General features: G+C 35.3%; 4 protein-coding genes and 1 non-coding gene across 6 annotated transcripts; 3 read left to right on the top strand and 2 right to left on the bottom strand.

Moving 5' to 3' along the window:
- The first annotated feature begins 527 nt into the window (after positions 1–527).
- On the top strand, positions 528–2,848 carry LOC110226226 (transcription factor bHLH104). Its single transcript, XM_021017021.1, has 5 exons — positions 528–1,272; positions 1,601–1,909; positions 1,994–2,074; positions 2,155–2,317; positions 2,405–2,848. Exons 1-5 carry the CDS (start codon positions 1,214–1,216, stop codon positions 2,645–2,647), a joined length of 855 nt encoding a protein of 284 aa, XP_020872680.1. The 5' UTR covers positions 528–1,213; the 3' UTR covers positions 2,648–2,848.
- A 44-nt stretch (positions 2,849–2,892) lies between these two features.
- Positions 2,893–2,966, bottom strand: TRNAT-AGU. The gene has a single exon. It is a non-coding gene; the product is annotated as a tRNA-Thr (tRNA).
- A 107-nt stretch (positions 2,967–3,073) lies between these two features.
- Positions 3,074–5,057, bottom strand: LOC9306387. Its single transcript, XM_002868238.2, has 5 exons — positions 4,872–5,057; positions 3,928–4,042; positions 3,755–3,844; positions 3,568–3,666; positions 3,074–3,382 (listed from the first exon to the last, which is right to left on the bottom strand). Exons 1-5 carry the CDS (start codon positions 4,937–4,939, stop codon positions 3,278–3,280), a joined length of 477 nt encoding a protein of 158 aa, XP_002868284.1. The 5' UTR covers positions 4,940–5,057; the 3' UTR covers positions 3,074–3,277.
- A 2,806-nt stretch (positions 5,058–7,863) lies between these two features.
- On the top strand, positions 7,864–8,670 carry LOC9306386. The gene is made up of 2 exons (XM_002870269.2): positions 7,864–8,245; positions 8,330–8,670. Exons 1-2 carry the CDS (start codon positions 8,107–8,109, stop codon positions 8,668–8,670), a joined length of 480 nt encoding a protein of 159 aa, XP_002870315.2. The 5' UTR covers positions 7,864–8,106.
- Positions 8,671–9,190: 520 nt separating this feature from the next.
- LOC9304356 (ankyrin repeat-containing protein ITN1) lies at positions 9,191–11,454 on the top strand. Of its 2 annotated transcripts, XM_002870268.2 has the most exons (5): positions 9,191–9,243; positions 9,338–9,487; positions 9,588–10,027; positions 10,104–10,736; positions 10,865–11,454. In XM_002870268.2, exons 2-4 carry the CDS (start codon positions 9,352–9,354, stop codon positions 10,716–10,718), a joined length of 1,191 nt encoding a protein of 396 aa, XP_002870314.2. In that variant the 5' UTR covers positions 9,191–9,243; positions 9,338–9,351; the 3' UTR covers positions 10,719–10,736; positions 10,865–11,454. The 2 variants fall into 2 exon arrangements, with proteins under 2 accessions (XP_002870314.2, XP_020874970.1); XM_021019311.1 differs by having other exon boundaries at positions 10,104–11,454.
- Positions 11,455–22,784: the final 11,330 nt, after the last annotated feature.

The following is a 22,784-nucleotide window of genomic DNA, read 5'->3' as shown; positions in this document are numbered from 1 at the left end:
TAATAGGTAGACTCTTCTTTTTGTCGATGTTGATGCATGCTTATACGATTTTGATTAGACGGGCTCTATCAAGATATGAATCTCATCATATCTTCAATAATCTTTCATCTTGTTATTCCCTCATTTACTTTTGATTTCCTTCTCTCTCTTTTTTTTAATGTATAGGATTTTTTTTTTTTCCTTAATCTTACAGCTTACTCATGTCTATAGGAATGTCATATCGGATTATTTTGCTTCACTAAACCCACCAGTTGATTAAAATATTTTCTGTGTTTTTGGCGAGTTGGCACAAGACTGGAGAGCTAGATCAGCAACACTACTAACCCAATCCATTTTATGACCGTAGATTTTGCTGTCGATTTGCATGTTTTTGAAATTTCAGCTTTTTCTTGTTTAGTTATTTTGAGAAGTAGAAAACTTTTTCACATTTGATTTTTATACATAGTAAAATAAATTTATGATAGATTACAATATATTATTATGTTGGTGGGTTAACTCGTTGGCTATGCGAGTTAACTAATTTGAGATTGCAATCCGCAATAGACTAACTCACTAGCCCTGCTTTTCTAGACATCTAAAAGTATAACCTTAACCCTCCCTATAATGAAGCAGATTATGTCCAACTCGCAGATTCAAAATCCGAATTGACATGGCGGCCGAACAACTATTTCAATAAAACCATATGAATTCTTGCGTTTCGCGAAGTTTGTTTCTTTTTTTCTCATTAAATTTGATTCCTAGATTGTGTAGTTCTCAAGCTGATCCTCTTACTCGTAAAAAAAGTATCAACGATTTGCTTTTCTTTTAGACGTATTTGCATCGGATTGGTTTACCAACTCCACTCGATAGAGAAAAGTTACTACCCAAAAAAGAACAATACAAATGCAATAAAATTCCCCAATATCTATGCATTACATAAAAAAATATGATTCTGTTTTTTTTGGTTGTCTATCTTTCAATACTTCAAAAAAGTTTTATTAAGGCGATTTGTCTTTTCCCGAATAGGAATTTGAGTGAAAAACAATCGTCTCTTTTTATTTCCACTAATATCAAATCGGCGAATATTGTTCCCACCATTCTTATCTCCTTGTCGTCATTGGGAATAATTTAAATGGGATCGCTTTAATAATCTCTATAGTTTATATTTTTCCAACATTGGCGTCTTCGTTGAAGCTTTCCACAAATCTCAAATCTGTTTGGAGGAGACTCTCAAATGTATCCTTCTCTCGACGATGATGATTTCGTCTCTGATTTGTTTTGCTTCGATCAAAGGTTCTTTCTTTCGACTCTCTCTTCCTTCTTCCTTCCTCTGTTCTCTCTATCTGTTTCGATTCTGTTGTTTAATCGAATTTGATCCATTTCCCAATTGCAAAATCCTATCTTTAATGTTCAATTCGATTTCTGTGAAAAGGGTTGTTGTGTTTCCGCATTTCAGGTGAAAAAGTTTGAGTCTTTTGATGTAATTTGACGAACCCTAATGTAATTGAAAGCTCTCAAATTGAATAGGAGAAGAAGTAGCTCTATGGATCTTGTTGTTGTGTTAATCAATTTACTCCAAATTGATGGATGTGGATCTTTTTGTTCATGATGACTCTTGCAGTAATGGAGCAGAACTTGATGATTACACACAATTTGGTGTAAATTTGCAGCCTGATCAAGAAGATACCTTTCCAGATTTTGCGTCATATGGTGTGAATTTGCAGCAGGATCCAGAAGAAGTCTTTAGTATTGGAGCTGCTCAATTGGATTTGTCGTCGTATAATGGAGTTTTGTCGCAAGAGCCTGAACACGTAGGGCAGAAAGATTGTGGAATTGTGCAGGAAGATGAAGTAGAGATCAATTCTGGTTCATCTGGTGGAGCTGTTAAGCAAGAACAGGAACATTTAGATGACGATTGCTCGCGGAAGCGGTAAGTGTTGGAAAAATATAAACTTTGTGTGATTTGGTGGTAGTTGGTTGTGTTTTTGATTGAATCTGTGATGGTTGTTGATAGGGCAAGGACTGGATCGTGTAGCAGAGGTGGAGGAACCAAAGCGTGTCGTGAAAGAATGAGGAGGGAGAAGCTAAATGAGAGGTATGGTTAGAGCTTAGTCTATGTGTTTGTTTTGTGAAGTGAGTTGTCTCAAGAGGAAAAAAATGTTTTTGTGGTGTTAGGTTCATGGATTTGAGCTCGGTTTTGGAGCCTGGGAGGACTCCAAAGACAGATAAACCGGCTATACTCGATGATGCAATCCGTATATTGAATCAACTTAGAGATGAAGCTCATAAACTTGAAGAAACGAACCAGAAGCTTTTAGAGGAGATCAAGAGTCTCAAGGTTGGTTGTTCGTTCACTTTCCCATAAACTAAGAATCTTGGTCTATGGAAGGAGAGCAGATTTCTAAGTTTGTATGTTTCTTTATAGGCAGAGAAGAACGAGCTGAGGGAGGAAAAGCTGGTGTTGAAGGTGGATAAAGAGAAAACGGAACAACAATTAAAGTCTATGACGGTTCCATCTTCAGGGCTCATGCCTCAGATTCCAGCTGCATTTAGCCACAACAAAATGGCTGTTTACCCGAGTTACGGTTACATGCCAATGTGGCATTATATGCCTCAATCGGTTCGTGACACATCTCGTGACCAAGAACTCAGGCCTCCTGCTGCTTAAACTCTCAATTGTTTTTTTGGTACCCATAGGGAATTTATAGAGATCTCTGAATCACTTGGTTTAGGATTCTTCCGTTTGGCAAGTGTAAACGCTTTACTCTTGATCTTGGGTTGTATTTTTAATATAAAATAAATATAACTCCAGAAACTTGTGATTTTTCTTGTATCTTGTAGATTTATGCATAGAGACTTTTGACTGTGTGATCTGATTCTTCTCTGAGTTGGAAAAGTCTCAGACAAAAAAAATGCTCTCGTTGAGAGTCGAACTCAAGACCTCCCGCTTACTAAACGGGTGCTCTAACCAACTGAGCTACGAGAGCTTCTAGATTTTGTTACCTTCTGTATGTAAATTAATATTGTTACCATTCACTGTATAGTGAAAATGGATTTAATGAGGTTGAAATGGTGAAATAAATCAGTCACATTATGAAATAAGAAAAGCAAAATCTAAATTGAAATGGTGTCTCTCTAAAGAACCATAAATATCTCTACAAAAAAAAGTATCATAAAAGCTTCATGAAGTAGATTTTGCCTTTCAATGGCCTCATAGGATACACTCTTTAAACCCATCCTGGATTCCAAAATGAAAATAAAATACAGACCGAATAAACCGATGAAAGATGTGGCTTTTTCAGTTTGCTTTTGCCTTTGGAGCCTTTTTCCTGAGTTGCCTACCGTGTTTCCTTGAGTTCTTCATCCCAATGAAGAAGAGCAGTGCTCCAAGGAGAGCCAAGCTCTGAAAGATTCAAATACACAAAATATAAGATCTCAGGTCTGGATTAAGAATGAATATGGAACTCAAATTCCAACCCGTAAAACCACTACTTATATTATTTTACAACTGAATTTGTTTAGACTTCATTCTCGCTTAATGCTAGGCAAGGATAACCAACAAAAAAAACCAATATTAGATTTGCTAACCTGAGTAAATTTTGAAAATAGTTGGCCAAATTCCTTTCTGTCAACATCGTAGTTGTAGAAATCGTACAGAATTGGGGTGGCAACGGCTTGATGCAGAAGCTGAAACCAGATTTCATAGAGTATAGCAGGGTTATTTTCTTCATTCAGATAAGCGACAATATATTTGAAAGGAACAGTTGCTACATACCAAGAGATAAGCTCCCAAGGAGCTGCCAAAGACGAACAACAGTCCCCCAATACCCTTCAAGGCTATGGCAGCAGCAACAAGAATCTTCATCTGCAAACCAAAGCAGAGTGAACAAAATAGGAAAACTAAAAAAAGACGATTTGGTTACTGTTTAGAAATGAAGTAGCACATACATCGACTGGTGGCAATTGCTGGCCAGTATGAGTTGTCACATGGTTTACAAAGGCATTGAATTTTGGTTTCAAAGATTTAGCTGATCGGCCACCATCCTCACCAAAATCATTAAACCTGCTCAATGAAGCAACAAAAATATTGTAACTTTCAATCAGTGAGGGAAAAAACAAAAGAGAGGTGAATTGTCTCTGTAAGTGACTCAAATTGCAATGCATCTCATATAAACCAAGCAGAGAGAGTCAAGGGGAACAGAAAAAAAGGAAATAACTTTCTTTAAGAGTTAGTACTAATTGACACCACTAATAAAGAACAACCAAACTCTACTTCAATCAATCGTATAAAGATGCTAAATTTGTAAGTCAAAAGAATTGTGTAACTTAAAACATGAAATTCCTTATACAAACATTGACCACATGAGTTCATTCGTTGAGTCAATGGAATGACAACAATCAAAAGAAAGCACCTAGTAAGATTTCCTTGGTTCCAAGACTTTAGAATCATGTGTTTAAATAACCAACCACCAACTACCAAAGAGACCAACCTAACTTCGCAACTTCGCAACTTCAGGACAACCCAATTAATGAGCAATAAAAGAAAGACCTTTAGAAAACCAAAGTTCCAAAATTAGTGAAAGAGATGAGTAAAAGAAGAAAACCTAGCAATGTCGAAGAGTTATTGACCAATCATAAACAAAATCTAACCAGAGATATCTAATCTATCAAATTCAAATTCAACTCCATCAAAGCAAGCAAGATCCATACTTATTCTTTTCACTGTCTAACATTCTATTCTTTTTCTTCTTCAAACCTCACTAAGCTATGATTCAACAAGATTCACGAACTAGAGCCCAGATTTTGAATTTTCTCAGATACAAAAGCAGATCCTACTATATACATAGTCAAAAGAGCAGATCTAAAAACGAGTAAGAAGAGAAATTGCTTACTCTTGCCATGCGGAGAGAAGAAAGACGGAAACAAACAGAGCTCTACCAAGAAAAGACGCTAACTCCATTGAAGCTTTTATTTTTCTTCTCCCGAATCAAACGCAGAGACCAAAAGAGAGAGAGAGAAGTCAGATTTGGGTCTTTAAATCGACAGACATAAACAAAGGAGGAGAAAGAAAACGAAGAGGCCGATTTTGAAATATTTAGAAATTTTTGGGGTCAAAAAGGTGATATATTTATTTCGTCGACCTACTCGCGCGAGTACAATAATGGGGTTTTTTGTACTCGCTACTTCGTTGGGAAGTAAACGCCACGTAGGATGCTTTACACGTTGCCTGGCCAATGGCGTTCGTCCGAGTCATTTGAGTATTTATGTAAGCCGGCAATTAATAAAACGCGACTCATTTACTACGGTAAGACGGGACACAACTTCTTTTTTTGTACGAGAATAATTGTAATATGTTAAAAAAAAAAAGTATTTTGTTATAAATAAATGCTTTTTTTACTGAGTATAACTTTTTGGATGTAAAAAAAGAGGTATTATATTGTTATAAATAAATACTTAACAGATTTCATTGATTGAAATTTTTGAGAATCACATCTCGCTTGTTTTGCTATACTACTGTATATGCACCTAATTTGCTAGATTACATGTGTGCATAAAATTAAAATTACAAAGGTTTAAAATGTTCACCAATGTGAGTAGAGGTGTCAAACGGGCCGGCCCGCGTCCATTTGGGCCGGCCCGCGATGGGCATTTAAATTTATGAGATCGCGGCGGGCCGGCCCGCTAGGACCGCGGTCAAAAATAATATGTCCAGGCCCGCCCCGCTAAGCCCAACGGATTAGCGGGCCGGCCCGCGGGCTTAGTTTTAAATATTTTAAAAATAATTAAAAAAATAAAATTACTTTTTAAAATTTGAAATTAACAATTTTTCAATAAAAAAAACTTTTAGAATTAATTTTTTTGTAAATCTTATAATTTTATACATTAAATTTTGTTATATGTTCATATATTTCACATATATATTTTTAGAATTATGTAAAAATATTTATTTATTTATATTAATTATTTATTTTTATTAAATATTTGTAGTCCGCGGGCCGGCTCGCAAATCCGCAGACAAAACCCGCAATCCGCCTGGGCTTGTCCGCTATTTTATGGACATGAAAAATGATGTCCAAACCCGCCCCGTTGTGGGCTACTTGGACAAAGCCCGCGGACTATCGGCCGGCTTGACACCTCTAAATGTGAGCAAGATAGACTAATGCAATGGAAGATGTTATGTAGTGTGGTCTGCTGAAGTGCGTGATATATCAATTTTAGGTCACTACACAGAATAACATCCCAGCCTGCAGAGATCAAGAATTGCAAGTTGTAGTGCCGTAGCCTCTGCTTTTACCGGATTCATGAGTTGGTTTTAACTTTTAAGGCACCTGAGGAAAAACGGTCTATTTCCTCACGAGAAGTATCGCATCATAACAGATAGAGCTCAATCTATGACTACATGCTAGATGTCTCCGAAACAATATTTTTCAACCTATATCTCCCCGAATCCATAGTTTTCATCTATTTTCCCATAAATCTCGGTTAAATCGGTTTACAAACTAAATCTAAAAAAAAACCAATCAAACCGATACCAAACCACTTATGTCAAACTTTCTTTTGATATAAAAGGTTTCAATAATTAAAAAACAAAAAACAAAAAAAAACAAAAAAATTGCAGCACGTTGTTCGTCTCTTCTTCATTCTTCGTCTTCAAATTCTAAATCTTTTTGAAAATATTGAAGCACCGTTAACAATCTCCAGTGCCTTATCCACGTGACCACGTCTCTGTTTTTGCAAACACCATTAATCACTGTGTTGTTATTGAAGATAAACTCGTTCAATTGCAACATTGCAAATACAACAATCTAATTACCCCAAATCAACATCTCTATTATTACATTTGTTTTATTGATTTATCTCTCTGTTTGTTCGATTTCTCATCTTAAAATCAATCGGGAAACAAATTACAAAACCCAGAAAAGAATCAACACAAACCATCAAGCCGCTGCAAAATAGATCTATAGCCATCATCATCGGCATCGACATCACCGTTCACCGAAGGGAAACGAAGAAGAAAGCCATCGTGTTTTTTTTTTTCCTTAATTATTCAATAATTACCCAAAAATATTATACAATTAATTAAATTAAATGTATTCGGTTAAATCGGGTTGTCAACGGGTTTAATCTGGTTATAATTAGGTTTAGTTGGTTTGTTTATCGGTTTTGAATACAGTAAGCTGATTAAACCCAGTGTGGTTTTAGCTCTCGAACTATTAAATCGGGGACATTCAGGTAATGAACTTTTATTTCATGGGAAAATAGGAATAGAACTTTCATTTCATGGACATTAAGACCGAAGTTAAAGTTTGGGCTCTATTTGTTATGATGCGATACTTCTCGGAGAGAAATAGACCGTTTTTCCGGCACCTGATCCTTTGAGTATCCGTCTACTATTCTTAGTTTTTTATTTGTTAGATATAGATATATATTTTATTTTTTCGATAAAAATTTGTACTCCCTCCGTATCAAAAAGATCGATTTTATAGAGTTTTCACACTAATTAAGAAAAATATTTAATGTTTAGTTATAAATGCACAATTTATTCATACCAAACTATTTCTCATAGCTATTAACCAATAGTAATTCATCAAATTTTAAAATTCTCAATTAATGATTTTTTATTAACATTATTTGATTAAAATTTACAGAAAATCAATCTTTTTGATACAAAAATAAAACCTGAAAAATCATTTTTTATGATATGGAGGGAGTATTTTTCTATTTTTATTTTTAAATATATTAATGAATAATAAATTTAGATTTAAGACATGACAACATCTAGTATTTTTTTATTTGACACATTTGATGTTCATGTGGTTAGTAATTTGAAAACCAAGTTTTATACAGTTAAAAAAAAATATTATAAGATGGAAGTTGGCAAGAAAAAAACAACCTCTAGAAATCTCAATTTTCGTCAAGAAAATGTTTAAAAACGAAAACATGGACTCTTTGAAAACTGATCGTTCACCAACTTTTATATACTTAATGAAACATTTTTCATCAACTTGGCTTTGAAATTTTGTCTTTCCACTTCACTAAGTTTGCTTATTAATTAACGTAAGATCCCCAGTCTCTTATTTTGTTCATTGATCTTTCACAACTTGGAGACAACAACGAAACGAAATTATGAACGATTCAAATACTATGGCGGAGAGTAACAATCAATCGCAACCAGATTTAAGTGTAACACTAGATATCTCAGGGACAAACACTTTGTTGCCCGGTCATATCCCCCCAGATCAGCGGGATCTTTCGTATTTTTCTGGTTTGGTTTATAATCTCTAACGTCATAATATTCCTGTTTTAAATTCAACTAGGTATGGATCTTATTATATTTTTGTTTCCACAGCTGAACGGAGAAGTGAATATCTCAATATATGTGTTCCTCTGTATCAAGCTGCTATGAATGGTGACTGGAAAGTGGCTCGTCCCATTATCGATCAGCACGAAGGTATTGCCCGAGCAGCGATAACCCGTAACTGGGAGACGACTCTTCACATTGCTGTTGCTGCAAAACACACCAGGTTCGTAAAGAATTTACTTACAAGAATGGAGAGAGATGATTTGGCACTGAAAAATCAGAGTAACAACACGGCTCTTTGTTTCGCTGCTGCTTCTGGGATTAAAGAAATAGCAAAAATGATGGTAGATATGAACCCGGATCTTCCGCAAGTCGGATCCGGCCCATAGAAAAGTGGTGGACAATGAAACGAAGTGGGCCGTCAGCCCGTTTCAAAAGATAAAAAGAACGGCCCAGTAAAAGTCGGCCTAGCTCGAGTGAAACGTCGGGATCTCGCGAATTAAATGAAAGGCGGGTCATACGGGATTTGCGAGGTTCGGAAGATTTGAAACGGAAACATTGATGAAGGCGAGATCTGCGGCTTGATGAACGACTTCGGTTTTGAATCGCGTGACTATAAATAGAGAACTAAAACCATTGTAAAAAGGGGACGATTTTTCTTGATCGATAAACAGATATACACACTTTACTCTCTTGTTTTCTTATCACGATTGTTGTTCGAATTAGCAAGGCTAGACGATCCAATATACATCATAAAACTGGTATTGCGGATTCCGACATCCACAATTTGGCGCTAGAAGGAGGGGATTTCTAGTCTTTTACTCCAGAATATCAATCGGAAAGATGTCAGACGTAGCGGATTCGGCTTCAGTCCTCGACGAGATCAAGAAGTTGCTAAAGAAGCTTGAGTAATGTGCAACTTGTAGATATCTTTCATGCCATCATATATGCCAACATTTTTGGTAAAACAATCTTTTTTCCGCGATGATCAAGTTTAGGTATGAAAATTTGGTTACAAGTGTCATGATGAAGCTAGTTTTGAGTTTGATTGTGCAGATGTAGCTTTGTGGATGTTGGAAAGATACCAAATACTAGCTACTTCTTGTAACCGTGCTATGGAAACCGGGTTACATCTTTTAGCTCGCAAGCCTTTGGCTATCGGTCACAGAAAAAATCTCAATTTCTTTCAGTGGTTAGGGCATTTAAGTAAGATGTATAATCAAATAGTTCTTATATATTAATTGCAAATCCATGTACAAATTAAACACCGTTTTTTTTTTTTTTTTTTTTTTTTGTGGCCTTTTAGTGTTTGAAGGGATGTTTCATAAAGCTAAAATGAGAAGCTTGGCTCACAAGTTGGTGGAGGATATATGGAACTTGATTATTCAAAAATCTGATGAAGAGGTTTCGGATTTATTGAGAAAACCTACAAGACTACTCTTTGATGCTGCATCATGTGGAAATGTCGAGTTCCTAGTCATTCTTATTCGTTCGTATCCAGATTTGATATGGAAAGTCGATAGAAGAAACCGAAGCTTGTTTCACATTGCTGCTATAAATCGTCATGAAAGCATCTTCAACATCATATATGAACTCGGAGCAATCAAGGACTTAATAGCTTCTTATCGAGAAGAAGCCACAAATAATACTCTGTTGCATCTTGTTGCAAGCTTGCCTCCTCATGATCGACTACATATTGTATCAGGGGCTGCACTTCAAATGCAAAGAGAGATTCTTTGGTTCAAGGTAATTATTAAACACATGAAACCAATAATCATTTTCTTTAACAATTTTAATTACCATACTATATTGCGTATTTCAGGCTGTGAAAAAGATTGTTCCTCGTTCATACATCAAATCAAAGAATAAAGAAGGGGAATTAGCGCAAGACATCTTTACTAATGGACACAAAGAATTACGGAAAGAAGGAGAGAAATGGATGAAAGATACTGCAACATCATGTATGCTTGTAGCAACGCTAATAGCAACGGTAGTTTTTGCCGCGGCCTTTACCGTACCAGGAGGGAACAATGAAGAATCAGGACTTCCTATCCTCCAAAAAAAGAAATGGTTTAATATATTTATCCTATCGGATGCGGTCGCGCTATGCTCCTCCTCAACATCTATAGTGATTTTCTTGTCAATCTTGACGTCAAGATATGCTGAAGATGATTTTCTTGTGTCATTACCCTCAAGGCTAATGTTGGGACTTTTGGCATTGTTTGTCTCCATTATCGCAATGGTCATAGCTTTCTGTGCGACGTTATTCTTGATCTATGACCGGAGACTCGCGTGGAATTTAGCCTTCATTATTTCACTTGCTTCAATCACAGCTTTTTCGTTTGCCTTGCTACATGTGCAGCTTTGGTTTGACACACTTCGATCAGCCTATTGGTCCAAGTTCCTCTTTCAACACCGTAAACATCGGCTGCATTAACCCACACGCACTCCTAAGGTTAGCAATTTTTTTTTTTTTTTATTAAAGATATTATTTTCTGTCATATCCTCTACGTTTATTCTCTTTTGAAGGTCTTACTTTTTTTTTTTTTTATAATCCACGTATCCGGACCGAAACCCGACTAGCACCAAGGCTTGAGGCCGGTTCCTGTCGGGCCGTCCAAGCCCAACGCTCAGTGTGTTTTCTGGAGGCCCGAGGGGGCCAGATGAAAACCTCGATGGCCAACGGAAATCGAACTGCGGGCACCATATTGGGATTACCCCGTTAAATTCTAAAAAAAAATGAAAAAAACATGTATGATATTAAATTTGTATACGGAAATTAAGTTTTCTGCATATCCATCTAGATCCGCCTTTAGGCACACTAATTCCAAGTTTTATAGTCAAACATTATACTATCTTCCTCAGAGACAGAGATATCAGATATGCATGCATGTTTAATTTTCTGATCAAAGTATTACTAGAATTGTCTATATCTTTGTTCTTTTATTTGCCAATAATTATATTAAAGAAAAATGTTTTCCTGTGATTGTAACCGCAAGTGATGCGAGGAGAACAAATGGTTTTCTATGAAGGAATTTAGGGTACGGTTTTACCGATGATCTTATCAAACGTATTGAGCCTGATTGGGACTATGAGTAAGTTTCCAAATAATTGATGTGTTCCTTAATTTATCCACTGCAATTATTGTAAAATAAAATATATTTTTTTTGATATTTTTGGATCGACAAGGCCCGATCCATAGCCAATCCCTACTACGCGGGGTAACGCGATTTAGTGGAGTCGAACTCCGGTGGAGAAGACGGAGTCAAATGAACTTAACCACTTGACTAAAGGCACATCCCCTGTAAAATAAAATAATTCTATAAAACTCCTAATATAATTTTTTATTAAAATACAACCGACAACAACAAAATCTAACAAAACTATTACTCCCTCTTTATTACATAGAATGATTTTTGAGGATTTTCACCAAGATTAAGAAAATAATAAATGATGTATATTTATTAATTATTTTTGTGTTATATCTTTTAAAAGGTTAATTTCAAACTGTGTTTTACCCCCACTTACTCCAATCAATTGATCTTGAAAATAAAAATGCATTAGATATACTATAGTAAATTATTATTATTTTGATACAAGAAGAAAACCTCAAAATCATTCTTTTTGATACAGAGGAAGTAGCAATCAATAATAAAAGAGAATACCAAAAGACATGAAATCATATAATCCAAATCAAAACTGAATAGCAAAAGTTTACTCTTTAAAATTATAAAAATTATTTTTACTTATTATTTTTTATATTTACCACATTATTTCATTCATTCCGCAAGACAATATATCGATATTTTTATATTATTCTCATAATTATTTAAATAATCAAATAAATAAAAATGGTAAAGTTATAATTTGACATCTATAAAATTAGGTTTATTTTATATGCAAAATATGTAATTGTTTCATTTGACCAAAATATATATATATATATATATATATATATATATATATATATATATATATATATATATATGTAATTGTTTCATAAATATTGCTTCGATATATTTTAGTGGTTCTTTACTATATGTTATTTTAAAACTACTTTATTCATTAAACTAAACTAATTTGTAAAGATTTATTTTTAAGTTCTAGTTTTAGTTATTTTATCTTTTTTTTTCTTATGTCATAGTAGAATAAAGAATTCAATATGTCGTTGTATTATATGAATTCTATGTAAGATTATTCATTTTATTCTATTATAGTTACTCTTATATATTTTTTATAGTCAAGCGTCATTGAAGATTTATTTTGTTAAAGGATCTTCATAAGCGTCATTGAAGATAATCTACAAAATGGCCAAATTTCCAAAGTTTCATTGTCTTACTCATTCAAAGACGAATATACATACGCAACTTCTTTTTTTTTTTGCAAAGTATACAAAAGCATTTCTCGAGAAGTGACAAAAGCTTGTGACCAAATTCCATATTTCCCATCTAATCGTGACTAAGCAATCAAGTAGTGACCAATAGAATTGAATTTACCCTTAATTCTGAAGTTCTGGTAGTTTACTATATGGTATGTATAATTTTAAAATATAAGTAGAATCTTTATAAATCTCTTCATATACCGCTGTATTTTAAAAAGTCGGAGTTTTACAATAAATTACAATATTAAGATTTATTTATCAATAAAAGTCTAAACTTCGAAGGAAATAACGTCATCTCATAGGCTGCATAAAGGGACCAGTACATCAGGGAGTCGGGTTGAAGTATTGGTCGGATGGGTGATGCCAACGGATGGCTGGGTTAAGCTTAACAGTTAACACGGATGGTGCCTCATACGGGAATCTGGGCTTACCCACTGCAGGAGGGGTCTTGAGGGATGGGAATGGTGGTTGCATGGTATGGTGGTTTCTCCCTTAATATAGGTCGTTGTACGGAACTGCTAGCGGAGCTATGGGGCATCTATTATGGCATGTATATAGTTTGGGAGAAGAAGATCACGCAGTTAGAACTGGAGGTGGACTCACAATTAGTGGTAGGTTTTCTGAAGACAGGGGTGAGTGAGAAGCATCCACTGTCGTTCTTGGTACGTTTGTGTCATGGCTTTCTATCGAGGGACTGGACAGTCCGTATCTCGAATGTAAATAGGAAAGCCAACCGTCTCGCAGACGGGTTAGCAAACTATGCGTTTTCATTGCCTATTGGCTTTCATTTTTTTTATGTTGTCCTGAACGTTGTTGATTCTCTTTTACACTACAAAAAAGTTATTTTACATCATTTATTTTATATATTTGCATCATTTATAAATGATGTAAATAAAATTTACATCACTAAAATAAAGGACTCTGAATATGGTGATGCAAATAAGTGACTCTTAAAATTTACACCACTTAAATAAAATATACATCACTTAATTAAGTGATGATGTCATTGGGTCTGTGCGTCCCAAAACGTGTCCGTTTGTTATTTGTTTTATTTTTTCTTAATAAAAGGGAGACCTAGACCTAGTCTCCCATCTCTTACCAAAAAAAAAAAAAAGTCTAAACTTTTTTTTCTTCTTTTTTCTTGACACCTGTAAATTCTAAATGTTTATGATTCAATTTTATCCTTAGTTTATTCACGAACTCATACTTCACAAATTGGTGAACTAGAATCTCCTTCACACCTTTTTTTTATTACTTTTATTGATTTTTTTAATAATTTAAGTGATTCTAAAAACTTTCTAAACTTAAAGACTAATTATGGATCTCAATAAAATCATGTTAGAATTTGAACTCTGGTGACCAATGCTACTCGAACCCAAGTGACGAAAATTTTCATCTCCTTTACCACTGAATCAAGGCGACTTAGTTGATTTTGAATTTTAGCTTTATGAGTTTCTTTAAAAACATATTCAAAACTAATTGACTCCTATATATAACCTTCTCATGTGACTGAAGCATCGAGCACGTATTTGATGTGCGAACTCGAGAATTGCCTGACTCTCCTCTATTTGATCTGCACACTTAGAACACATAAACCTAAACTATGAGTGAACATGAATACAATATTCATATCAAAAAGAAACATAAATAGAATTGAAAAAATAACTAGAACACAAACAAAAAAAACAATATTAAAATTTATGAAAAATCCCATTAAAAATCCTCCAATTAAATCATTTCCTAATTAAAACGTCTAATTGTTTAGGTTCCCCTTATAAAACATCTAACTAATTACTCATTCCAATTTAAATAAGTTGTCGTTTAAGGTATTTTCATGCATATTAAGATAACATTCAATTTTTCTGTTCTATCCCTCATTAATGTATTTTTTTATTTGATATCGTTAATAAATAAGCTTAATAGGAGTAAAATTGGAAAATTTGTCAAACATCTTCATTGAAAACATAAACGACAACTAATTTAAAACAAAATTTAACTTTTAAAATGACAACTAATTTAAAGGGAAAGGAATATTATTTTTCTATTAAACCCTCAAACATTTTTTGTTATCATATAAAACTTTTAACGAATGTACGCTACCTAAACAAATCTTTAAATAGTCAAATTTGAGTTCGAGCAATGGTTGACGGTAAACGACAATTCATATATCATCTATTTCGAATAAGAGCCGGCATGTGATCCATCCCAAAAAAATCAATGCTTTTTTTAACCGGAGAAATCCCGAATGAAACTCATACTAATGTCTAAAAACGATAGAAGTCTAGATGTTTTTGCTATTGAAGACGTCTACGGGTGAACAAGGTTTGAAGAGCCAAAACTTTGTTGGGACACATTAAATAAATCGATCCTAGGTCTAAATCCACATAAAAAATTTACACCATAAGCGAGAGCTATTAGTCCATCATAGCTTTAGAATCAAAGCTTTTTCTAAAAACTAAGGATTCTAGGAAGCGCAATTGTGGAAGAATTATCGAGGAATGACTTAAGCAATGACCACATTCCAAATTTCCCAGAAATGATGATAACTAGATACATTTCATATTCTATTACTATTTAATCAACATTCGCCAAGAAGTGACTAAGCAATGACCACGTCCAATACTTCCCATCTAAGTAGTGGCGAAAATTAGAAACATTTTATGTTATTATTCATACCACCAATAACTTTTTTATAAAAAAAAATACAAAGATCAGTTTCATCATATATTTCCAGGGGAAACAATGCTAACAAAGTGAAAAATAATAATCACAAAAGCAAAAGCAAGCAACTAAAAATAACCACACGTTGATATTTAGTCAGTCCTGTATTTAGTGATAGTTTCGAAACAAATCAAGGAAAATAGCTTCGAGATATTATTAACAAAAAAAAAAAAAAAAATTTAATATATATACATGAAAACAACAACGTAACGCAACCTGTTGTGGTTCCAATATAGAATTACACTGCTGGCTTGGTCAACCTTTTACCGCCTATTTAAGAGCCATCAACTCGTTAAAGTGAAATACAGAAAAAAAAAAAAAAAAAACCAAATCCCCTATCCCTAATTCGAATTCACCTACAATGTCGTTAGCAGGCAGTTCTGGCACTGGCTACAGTGGTTCTGCATTTGCTCCATCTTCCGTTGGTCGGATCTTCCCCGCCGTTCCTTCTAGAGATTCTAATCTCCCATCCCAGAACTATCTTGATGCCCGATCAAACCAGGCAGGCAAGGCATTTCAACAAAATTCATCCATTTATTCAGGAGGCTCCTCGGGCACGGGACATTCTCCGGCTAGTTATAATGGTTTTACTGGGAGAACTTCTGCCCGTTCTAGGGTATCAGGAAGCCACTCAGGGATATCAGGAAGTCACTCAAGGAGGTCGCCAAGTGTTGAAGAGACCTTCCCCAGCAACTCTTCAGTTGCTCCATCAAGCAGGGATAGCCCGAACCAGGTCAACGACCCTTGGCCGTTTAACAATGATCAGTACCCTTTTGGGTGGTGAAGACACTGAAGAATATATATAGCTCTATCCTTATTTATATGCTGCTTTGATTTGTATTTCAATAAAATTGCAGTATAGATGTACTTGGATATATAATCATCATAATATGCCTTTTTGATTTGTATTTAATATAATAATAAAAAAAATCTAAGATTTAAAAGTAGAATTGCGAGATTGAATCGATTTATATTAATAGTAATACTAGGTTCTGGTTCATATTTTTTTTGTGAAATAGTTTAGTAAACTGATATGTTTCTGATGTTTGGAAAAATTATAGTTTAGTTAGGGTATAATACTACGAATTTAAATCTATAATTCACTAAATTGATTTGTTCGGATGGTTTTTAAATTGGGTTTTCAATTAGGTTTCCGAGTAGCTAAGATATAACGCATTCTCATGGCACCAAACTCTGCAAATGGCCCATAAGTAAGATGCTTGTTCTCGAAAGTCATCAAATTTATTACGATATATGGTTTGATGATTTGATCTGGTTTACTACTGGTTCAATGTTTGGTTAACTTCGGTTAATCAATCTTAATTTGTGTATATATATATACGTAACAAACACTCTGTTTTAGTTGAACGTTTGTAACAACATTTTGTGAGATGAATAAAAGTTTTTTTATCATCTTCTTCAATCGTTTCTTGTTCTCCGATACATTGGAGCTTAATATGGTATCAGAGCGTTCTATTAAGCTTCCGCATTAACTTCTTTGTTATTCCCGGTGTTAATCGGAGCTAATCGGAGCTAAATCGGAGCTCGCTGAAGTTCTTTCTTTCATTTTCTTTTGATTTCTCTTTATCTTCTGCGATTCGTCGAAATTCTTTCACTCTGTTACTTTCTTTTCTTTCGATTGACCTTCGTATTGACGAATCTTTGCCTCTTTTTTTTTATCAAATTCGTCACACATTTCTTTGTAATTTTCTATATCTCACATTGAGTATGGGATCTTATGTACGACCATCACTTCCGACGGATCTACCACCGCAACAACAGCCTAATGGTGAGCGATATCAAACGGATCAATATGAGAATCCATTTCATCTTCATAACAATGATCACGCTGGTTTGAATATAGTTTCTGATAGATTTACTACAGCTTCCGATTTTCTGGCTTGGAGACGTTCTATATAGATGGCTTTGAATGTTCGTAATAAGCTAGGATTTATAGATGGCTCAATTATAGAACACAGAGATTATGGTGCTTGGTCTAGGTGTAATGATGTTGTAGCAACGTGGTTAATGAACTCGGTTGATAAAAAGATTGGGCAGAGTTTGCTTTTCATATAAACTGCTGAAAGTATATGGAAGAATTTGCTAACTAGGTTCAAGCAAGATGATGCACCTAAAATATTTGATATAGAGCAGAGATTGAGTAAGCTAGAGCAAGGTTCAATGGATATTTCTGAATATTATACGACACTACTTACTTTGTGGGAAGGACATAAGAACTATGTTGAGTCACCAGTTTGTTCTTGTGGTAAATGTGAATGTGATGCTGCTGTCAAATGGGAAAGATTACAGCAGAGAAGTCATGTGACTAAATTTCTTATGGGATTGAATAAAGGATATGAGAAGACAAGGCGTCATATTCTCATGCGGAAGCCTATTCCCATTATGGAAGAAGCTTTTAATATTGTAACTCAAGATGAGAGACAGAAAAGTATAAGACCGTTGACTAGAGTAGATTCTGTTGCTTTTCAAGCTACTACTCCTGTGATGGATAATGCAGACTATGGATATATTGCAGCATATAACACAGGGAGACCAATTCAGAAACCTATTTGACTAATTGTGGGAAGATGGGTCATACGGTTCATAAATGTTTTAAGATACATGGGTATCCTCTAGGCTATAAGATTAATGCTCCTTACAAAAACAATGGTCAACTACAAGTTCAACCTAGGATGCAAACAAGTCTGTTCCAGCCTCGGATGCCACAACAACTATGCAACCTATGATAGATCAAATGCAGCTTACCTCTCCAATGCAGTTGGTTCCCTATGCTAATACAATTCAAAATGCAAATGCTTAGTTTGAATAAGTGTAGATGAAAATACTTACAAATTAAATATGAAATAAAAATTGAAATAGTAAATTGGTTGCTTGTTATGATGTTGGAGTTTGTTTTTGTATTTTTTTGTTAATGGAAGCAGTAAGTTGTGAGATTTACTATACTATAATTAATCCATGTTTTGTTCTCTGGTATTTCCCTTTTGATTTGGCGAATGTAAAATTCTCGACAATACGCCAATCTCCAGATTTGATGAACCTCTACTTGTTCACTTGTTGCTTCTTAATAGTAGCATGGAACAAAGTACCATGTATATGAGAAAAAAAGACTCGTGTTAATAATAAGATGACATTGATGTTTACTCAACGATTTCACCTAGTATAATATGAACTGAAAATGGAATAGTTACTTATAGCTAGAATCATTTCCATTGTTTCCCATGTGTATTGTGTGTACGGAGTCCACAAATGCACAATTTTAACTTGGATTCTCCATTGTGTTTTGAAAGGCTTGATGTCGGCAAGATCGGTGAATGCTAGTTGTGCTGCCATTTTCTTAGAAGGAACGGAAAGAGAATAGATGATCGCTTTAAAAGGTGAGTGTGTATCTTTAATGGCATTCTTTATCCTATATTTATATTAATCCAAATGGCATTCTTTATCCTATATTTATATTAATCCAAAGTCGGCTAGCATTTTCTTAGGGTTTAGAGAATTACCACCAAAGAGAATATTTTCGAATATGAATAGTTAAGGTATATACTTGATTTGTTCCGATATGAATATATAGATTTTGATTTTTTTGGTAAAACTAATAATTTGATGCGGTTATAAAGAGATTTTGTTATTTTTGGTAAAAACTAATAAATGAAATCGAATGTAAAGAAATAAGTCTTTTTTTAATCATCGGAATATATAAGATTGGGTTGGTATAAATATATCGACGAAGTGATCTTTTTCTAATTCGAATTTATAGCTTTGCTTGTTATGGAAATATCTTTGAAGGTATTGAATCTAATTTATTCAAACTTTAATTACTACAGATCTCAATCCTAATTCGAGACCATCATAAAGGTCCTAATCGGCAAAGCCCAATAGAATTATTACAGATCCAATTTCACAAGGCGCATAATCCGCGTGTTTTACCAAATATGGTTGGATATAGATCCGACCCATAGACCCAAGATCCGCGTGTAAGTGTCCGACAAATTGTTCATTTTACCCCTTGACGGAATCTTTTAAGTAGTCTTAGATTGAAAAAATTTCAATGGCATCCTAATATTTTACCTTTTGTGAGGTTATTTAATGTTGGGGTCGGATCCCACACATTTTCGGTAGGATCCATTTGGATCTGTCCACGTCATTATTACATAATAATCCTCTTGGATTTCTAGGTATTTCATTAGGAGAATCGAGCTCGATCAGCCGGAAGTTCGATTCAGTTTATTAAAGAGCTCGATCTTTACCAGTACGGAGTTCGCTCTTATTCAGCATACAGCTCGCACAGAGAAAGGCCGAAGCGAGGAGAATATTGTTCGAGGTTCGTAGCAGCGTCAAGACGTGGGAGTTTGGAGTCAACAAGAAAGAGTTCGGAAGATCCACGCGAAGCCCAAGATAGTTCAAATTCAAGCCGTTTCGGTCAAATTGTAACCTACATGATTAATGCGGGTCAGTGCGATTATGAGCAGTAAATGACCGCATTGATCATGTTTTCTCTATAAAAACAATCCCAAACGCATGTGTTTGGGGAGAACAATCTTTTTACCTCTTACAATCAAGCAATACAACATACTCTCTTACAATTTCGCAAAGCTCTTTACTATTTTGTTCTTATCAAATTCTTTCTCTTTATTTAGTTTCTTGGTTACTTTCCTGTTCAAATTCTTATTTTCATCCTTTGATTTTAGAGTTTTTTCTCCGCAAAAATACTTAAAGACAATCGAGTGTGAATCCTACATCCACATTTTGGCGCCGCCTGTGGGGAATTACCGCAAAACTCTTTAATCTCAAAATCTCTCTTTCTCAAACCAAGAAACTATGGCTGATCAGCAAGCTTTGAGCAGTGCAATTCCCTCGCTTACTCAGTCAACCACCGATCTGACCAATCAGATGGGTACACTCACTAGTACCAACGCCACTTTTGGTGAAAGGTTAAACTCAATTGAGCAAACTTTAACGAGTGTTCAAACCACCCAGACAAATTTGTTAAACGCGCAGAATACTATTTCAAGCCGTTTAGATAATTTGTCCTCAGCGCGAACAACAACGTATTCGCGCAAGCTATTCCAGACTCCCGCACAAAACAGATCCGGGAGCACTCAAACTCCTCCTACAGGCCGTCCTGCTAATACTAGCAATCAGACAACCATAGGAGATGGGTCCAACCCAACCGGGGATGAAAATCCCCAAAATCAGGGAAATCCTGCTGTTGACGAAGAACTCCTTATGGAAGATCCTGATGTCATCCTTTCAGATGATTTCGTCAAAGTTCGTCAAGAGCTTGATGAGATGAAGTCAAAGTTTCATCAGGCGACCAGTTCGGCACCTGAGATTGATCGAGTAATCGAAGAAACTCGACGAACACCCTTCACTTTGAGAATCTCGAACCTTCGGATCAAAGATTCTCGAAAGGTAAAATTACCAACTTACGATGGTAAAGGTGATCCTAAAAATCACCTCGCTGCTTTTCAGATCGCTGCTGGCAGAATTGATCTAGAACCAGACGAGGAAGATGCTGGATATTGCAGACTATTCTCCGAGAATCTTTCCAGACCGGCTCTGTTATGGTTCACTCAGTTGGAGCCTGAATCTATTGATAGTTTTAAGGAATTGTCCTCCGCATTCCTAAAACAGTATTCCATGTTCATGGAAAAGGCAACCTCTGATGCAGATCTATGGAATTTAACCCAAGGTCAGAACGAATCACTTCGCAAATATATCGCTAAATTCAAAGAAGTGATAGCCAAAATTCATGGGGTATCGCACGCTGCTGCCCTTTCTGCTTTAAGAAATGGACTTTGGCATGAATCTCAGTTCCGGGAAGAAATCATTGTCAATCGTCCGAGCACCATCCAAGACGCTTTATTCAGAGCTACTAATTGGATGGAGGCAGAAGAAGAAAAGCTTAGCCTCGCTAAAAAACATCGGCCAGCAAAATTGGTCGCTGGAAATCCAACTAAAAAGTTCGAACCAAAAGATTAAAAACGGTTCGGAGTTAATCCTGCTACTAATGCCGTAGGAAAACCCTCTCCAAACAAAGGAAGATATAATTCTCCTAATACCTGAGTTAGAGATGAGAATGCCTATTGCGATATCCATAGAGTAAATAAGCATTCCACCAAAGATTTCAGCGTACTCAAAAAGCACCTCACCGAACTGTGGGCGGCTGGAGAGCTCGCTAATTTCAATATCGAGGAATTTGTGGAATCTTATCATAAAGAAAAAGAAGACTCCGAAGCGTCTAATCCTCCTGAAAAGAAACATAAGCCCAGTGGGCCCGGAACTCCAAATACACCTAAGAAAAGGATCGATGTTATAATGGGAGGATCCAAATTATGCCGAGATTCGATCAGATCAATCAAAAGGCACAAGAAATCAGCAGCAATTTAAACCGCTGTGGGTTTCCAGTCAAGTGAACAAACACCTTCTATCTCTTTCGATAGTTCGGATACTCAAGGATTAACGGGACCTCATGACGATGCTCTTGTGATAACATTAGATGTTGCGAATTTTGAAGTAACTAGGTGTCTAATTGATACTGGAAGCTCAGTAGATCTCATATTTCTAAGCACTCAGCAAAGAATGGGAATCAGCAAGAGAGCACCTCGCGTTATCCAAGTGGTCTTAGCCCGAATGAAGTTACCACAGAGATTGAAATTGATCCCAAATTTCCGAATCGAAAAGTAAAAATCGGTACTTCTTTGGGTTCAGAAATCAAAGATCAATTGGTAACTTTTCTAAAAGAAAATAAACATACTTTCGCCTGGTCGGCAAAAGATATGCCCGGAATCGACAAAAGTATTATCGCCCATGATTTAAACGTCGATCCCAGTTTTAAACCAATAAAACAAAAAATAAGAAAACTTTGTCCTGACCGAGCACAAGCGGTCAATGACGAAGTTGATAAACTTTTAGAAATTGGTTCTATCAGAGAAGTGAAATATCCGGACTGGTTAGGAAACCCCGTGGTAGTCAAAAAGAAAAATGGAAAGTGGAGAGTATGTGTCGATTTCACTGACATTAACAAAGCATGTCCAAAAGACAGCTTTCCCCTCCCTCATATCGATCGGCTCGTAGAATCAACGGCCGGAAACGAACTCTTAACATTTATGGATGCATTTTCTGGATATAATCAGATCATAATGAATCCCGAAGATGAAGAGAAAACATCCTTCATAACAGATAGAGGAATCTACTGTTATAAAGTTATGCCATTCGGTTTAAAAAATGTCGGGGCAACATACCATCGTTTAGTTAACAAAATGTTTGCAGAACATTTGGGCAAAACGATGAAAGTTTATATAGATGACATGCTCGTAAAATCTCTTAAGAAATCCGAGCACATCACACATCTCAAACAGTGTTTCAAAATTCTGAACGAGT

The sequence above is a fragment of the Arabidopsis lyrata genome (assembly GCF_000004255.2).
Source record: "Arabidopsis lyrata subsp. lyrata unplaced genomic scaffold ARALYscaffold_7, whole genome shotgun sequence".
NCBI lineage: Eukaryota > Viridiplantae > Streptophyta > Magnoliopsida > Brassicales > Brassicaceae > Arabidopsis > Arabidopsis lyrata.
This window is presented reverse-complemented; position numbering and strand designations above follow the sequence as displayed.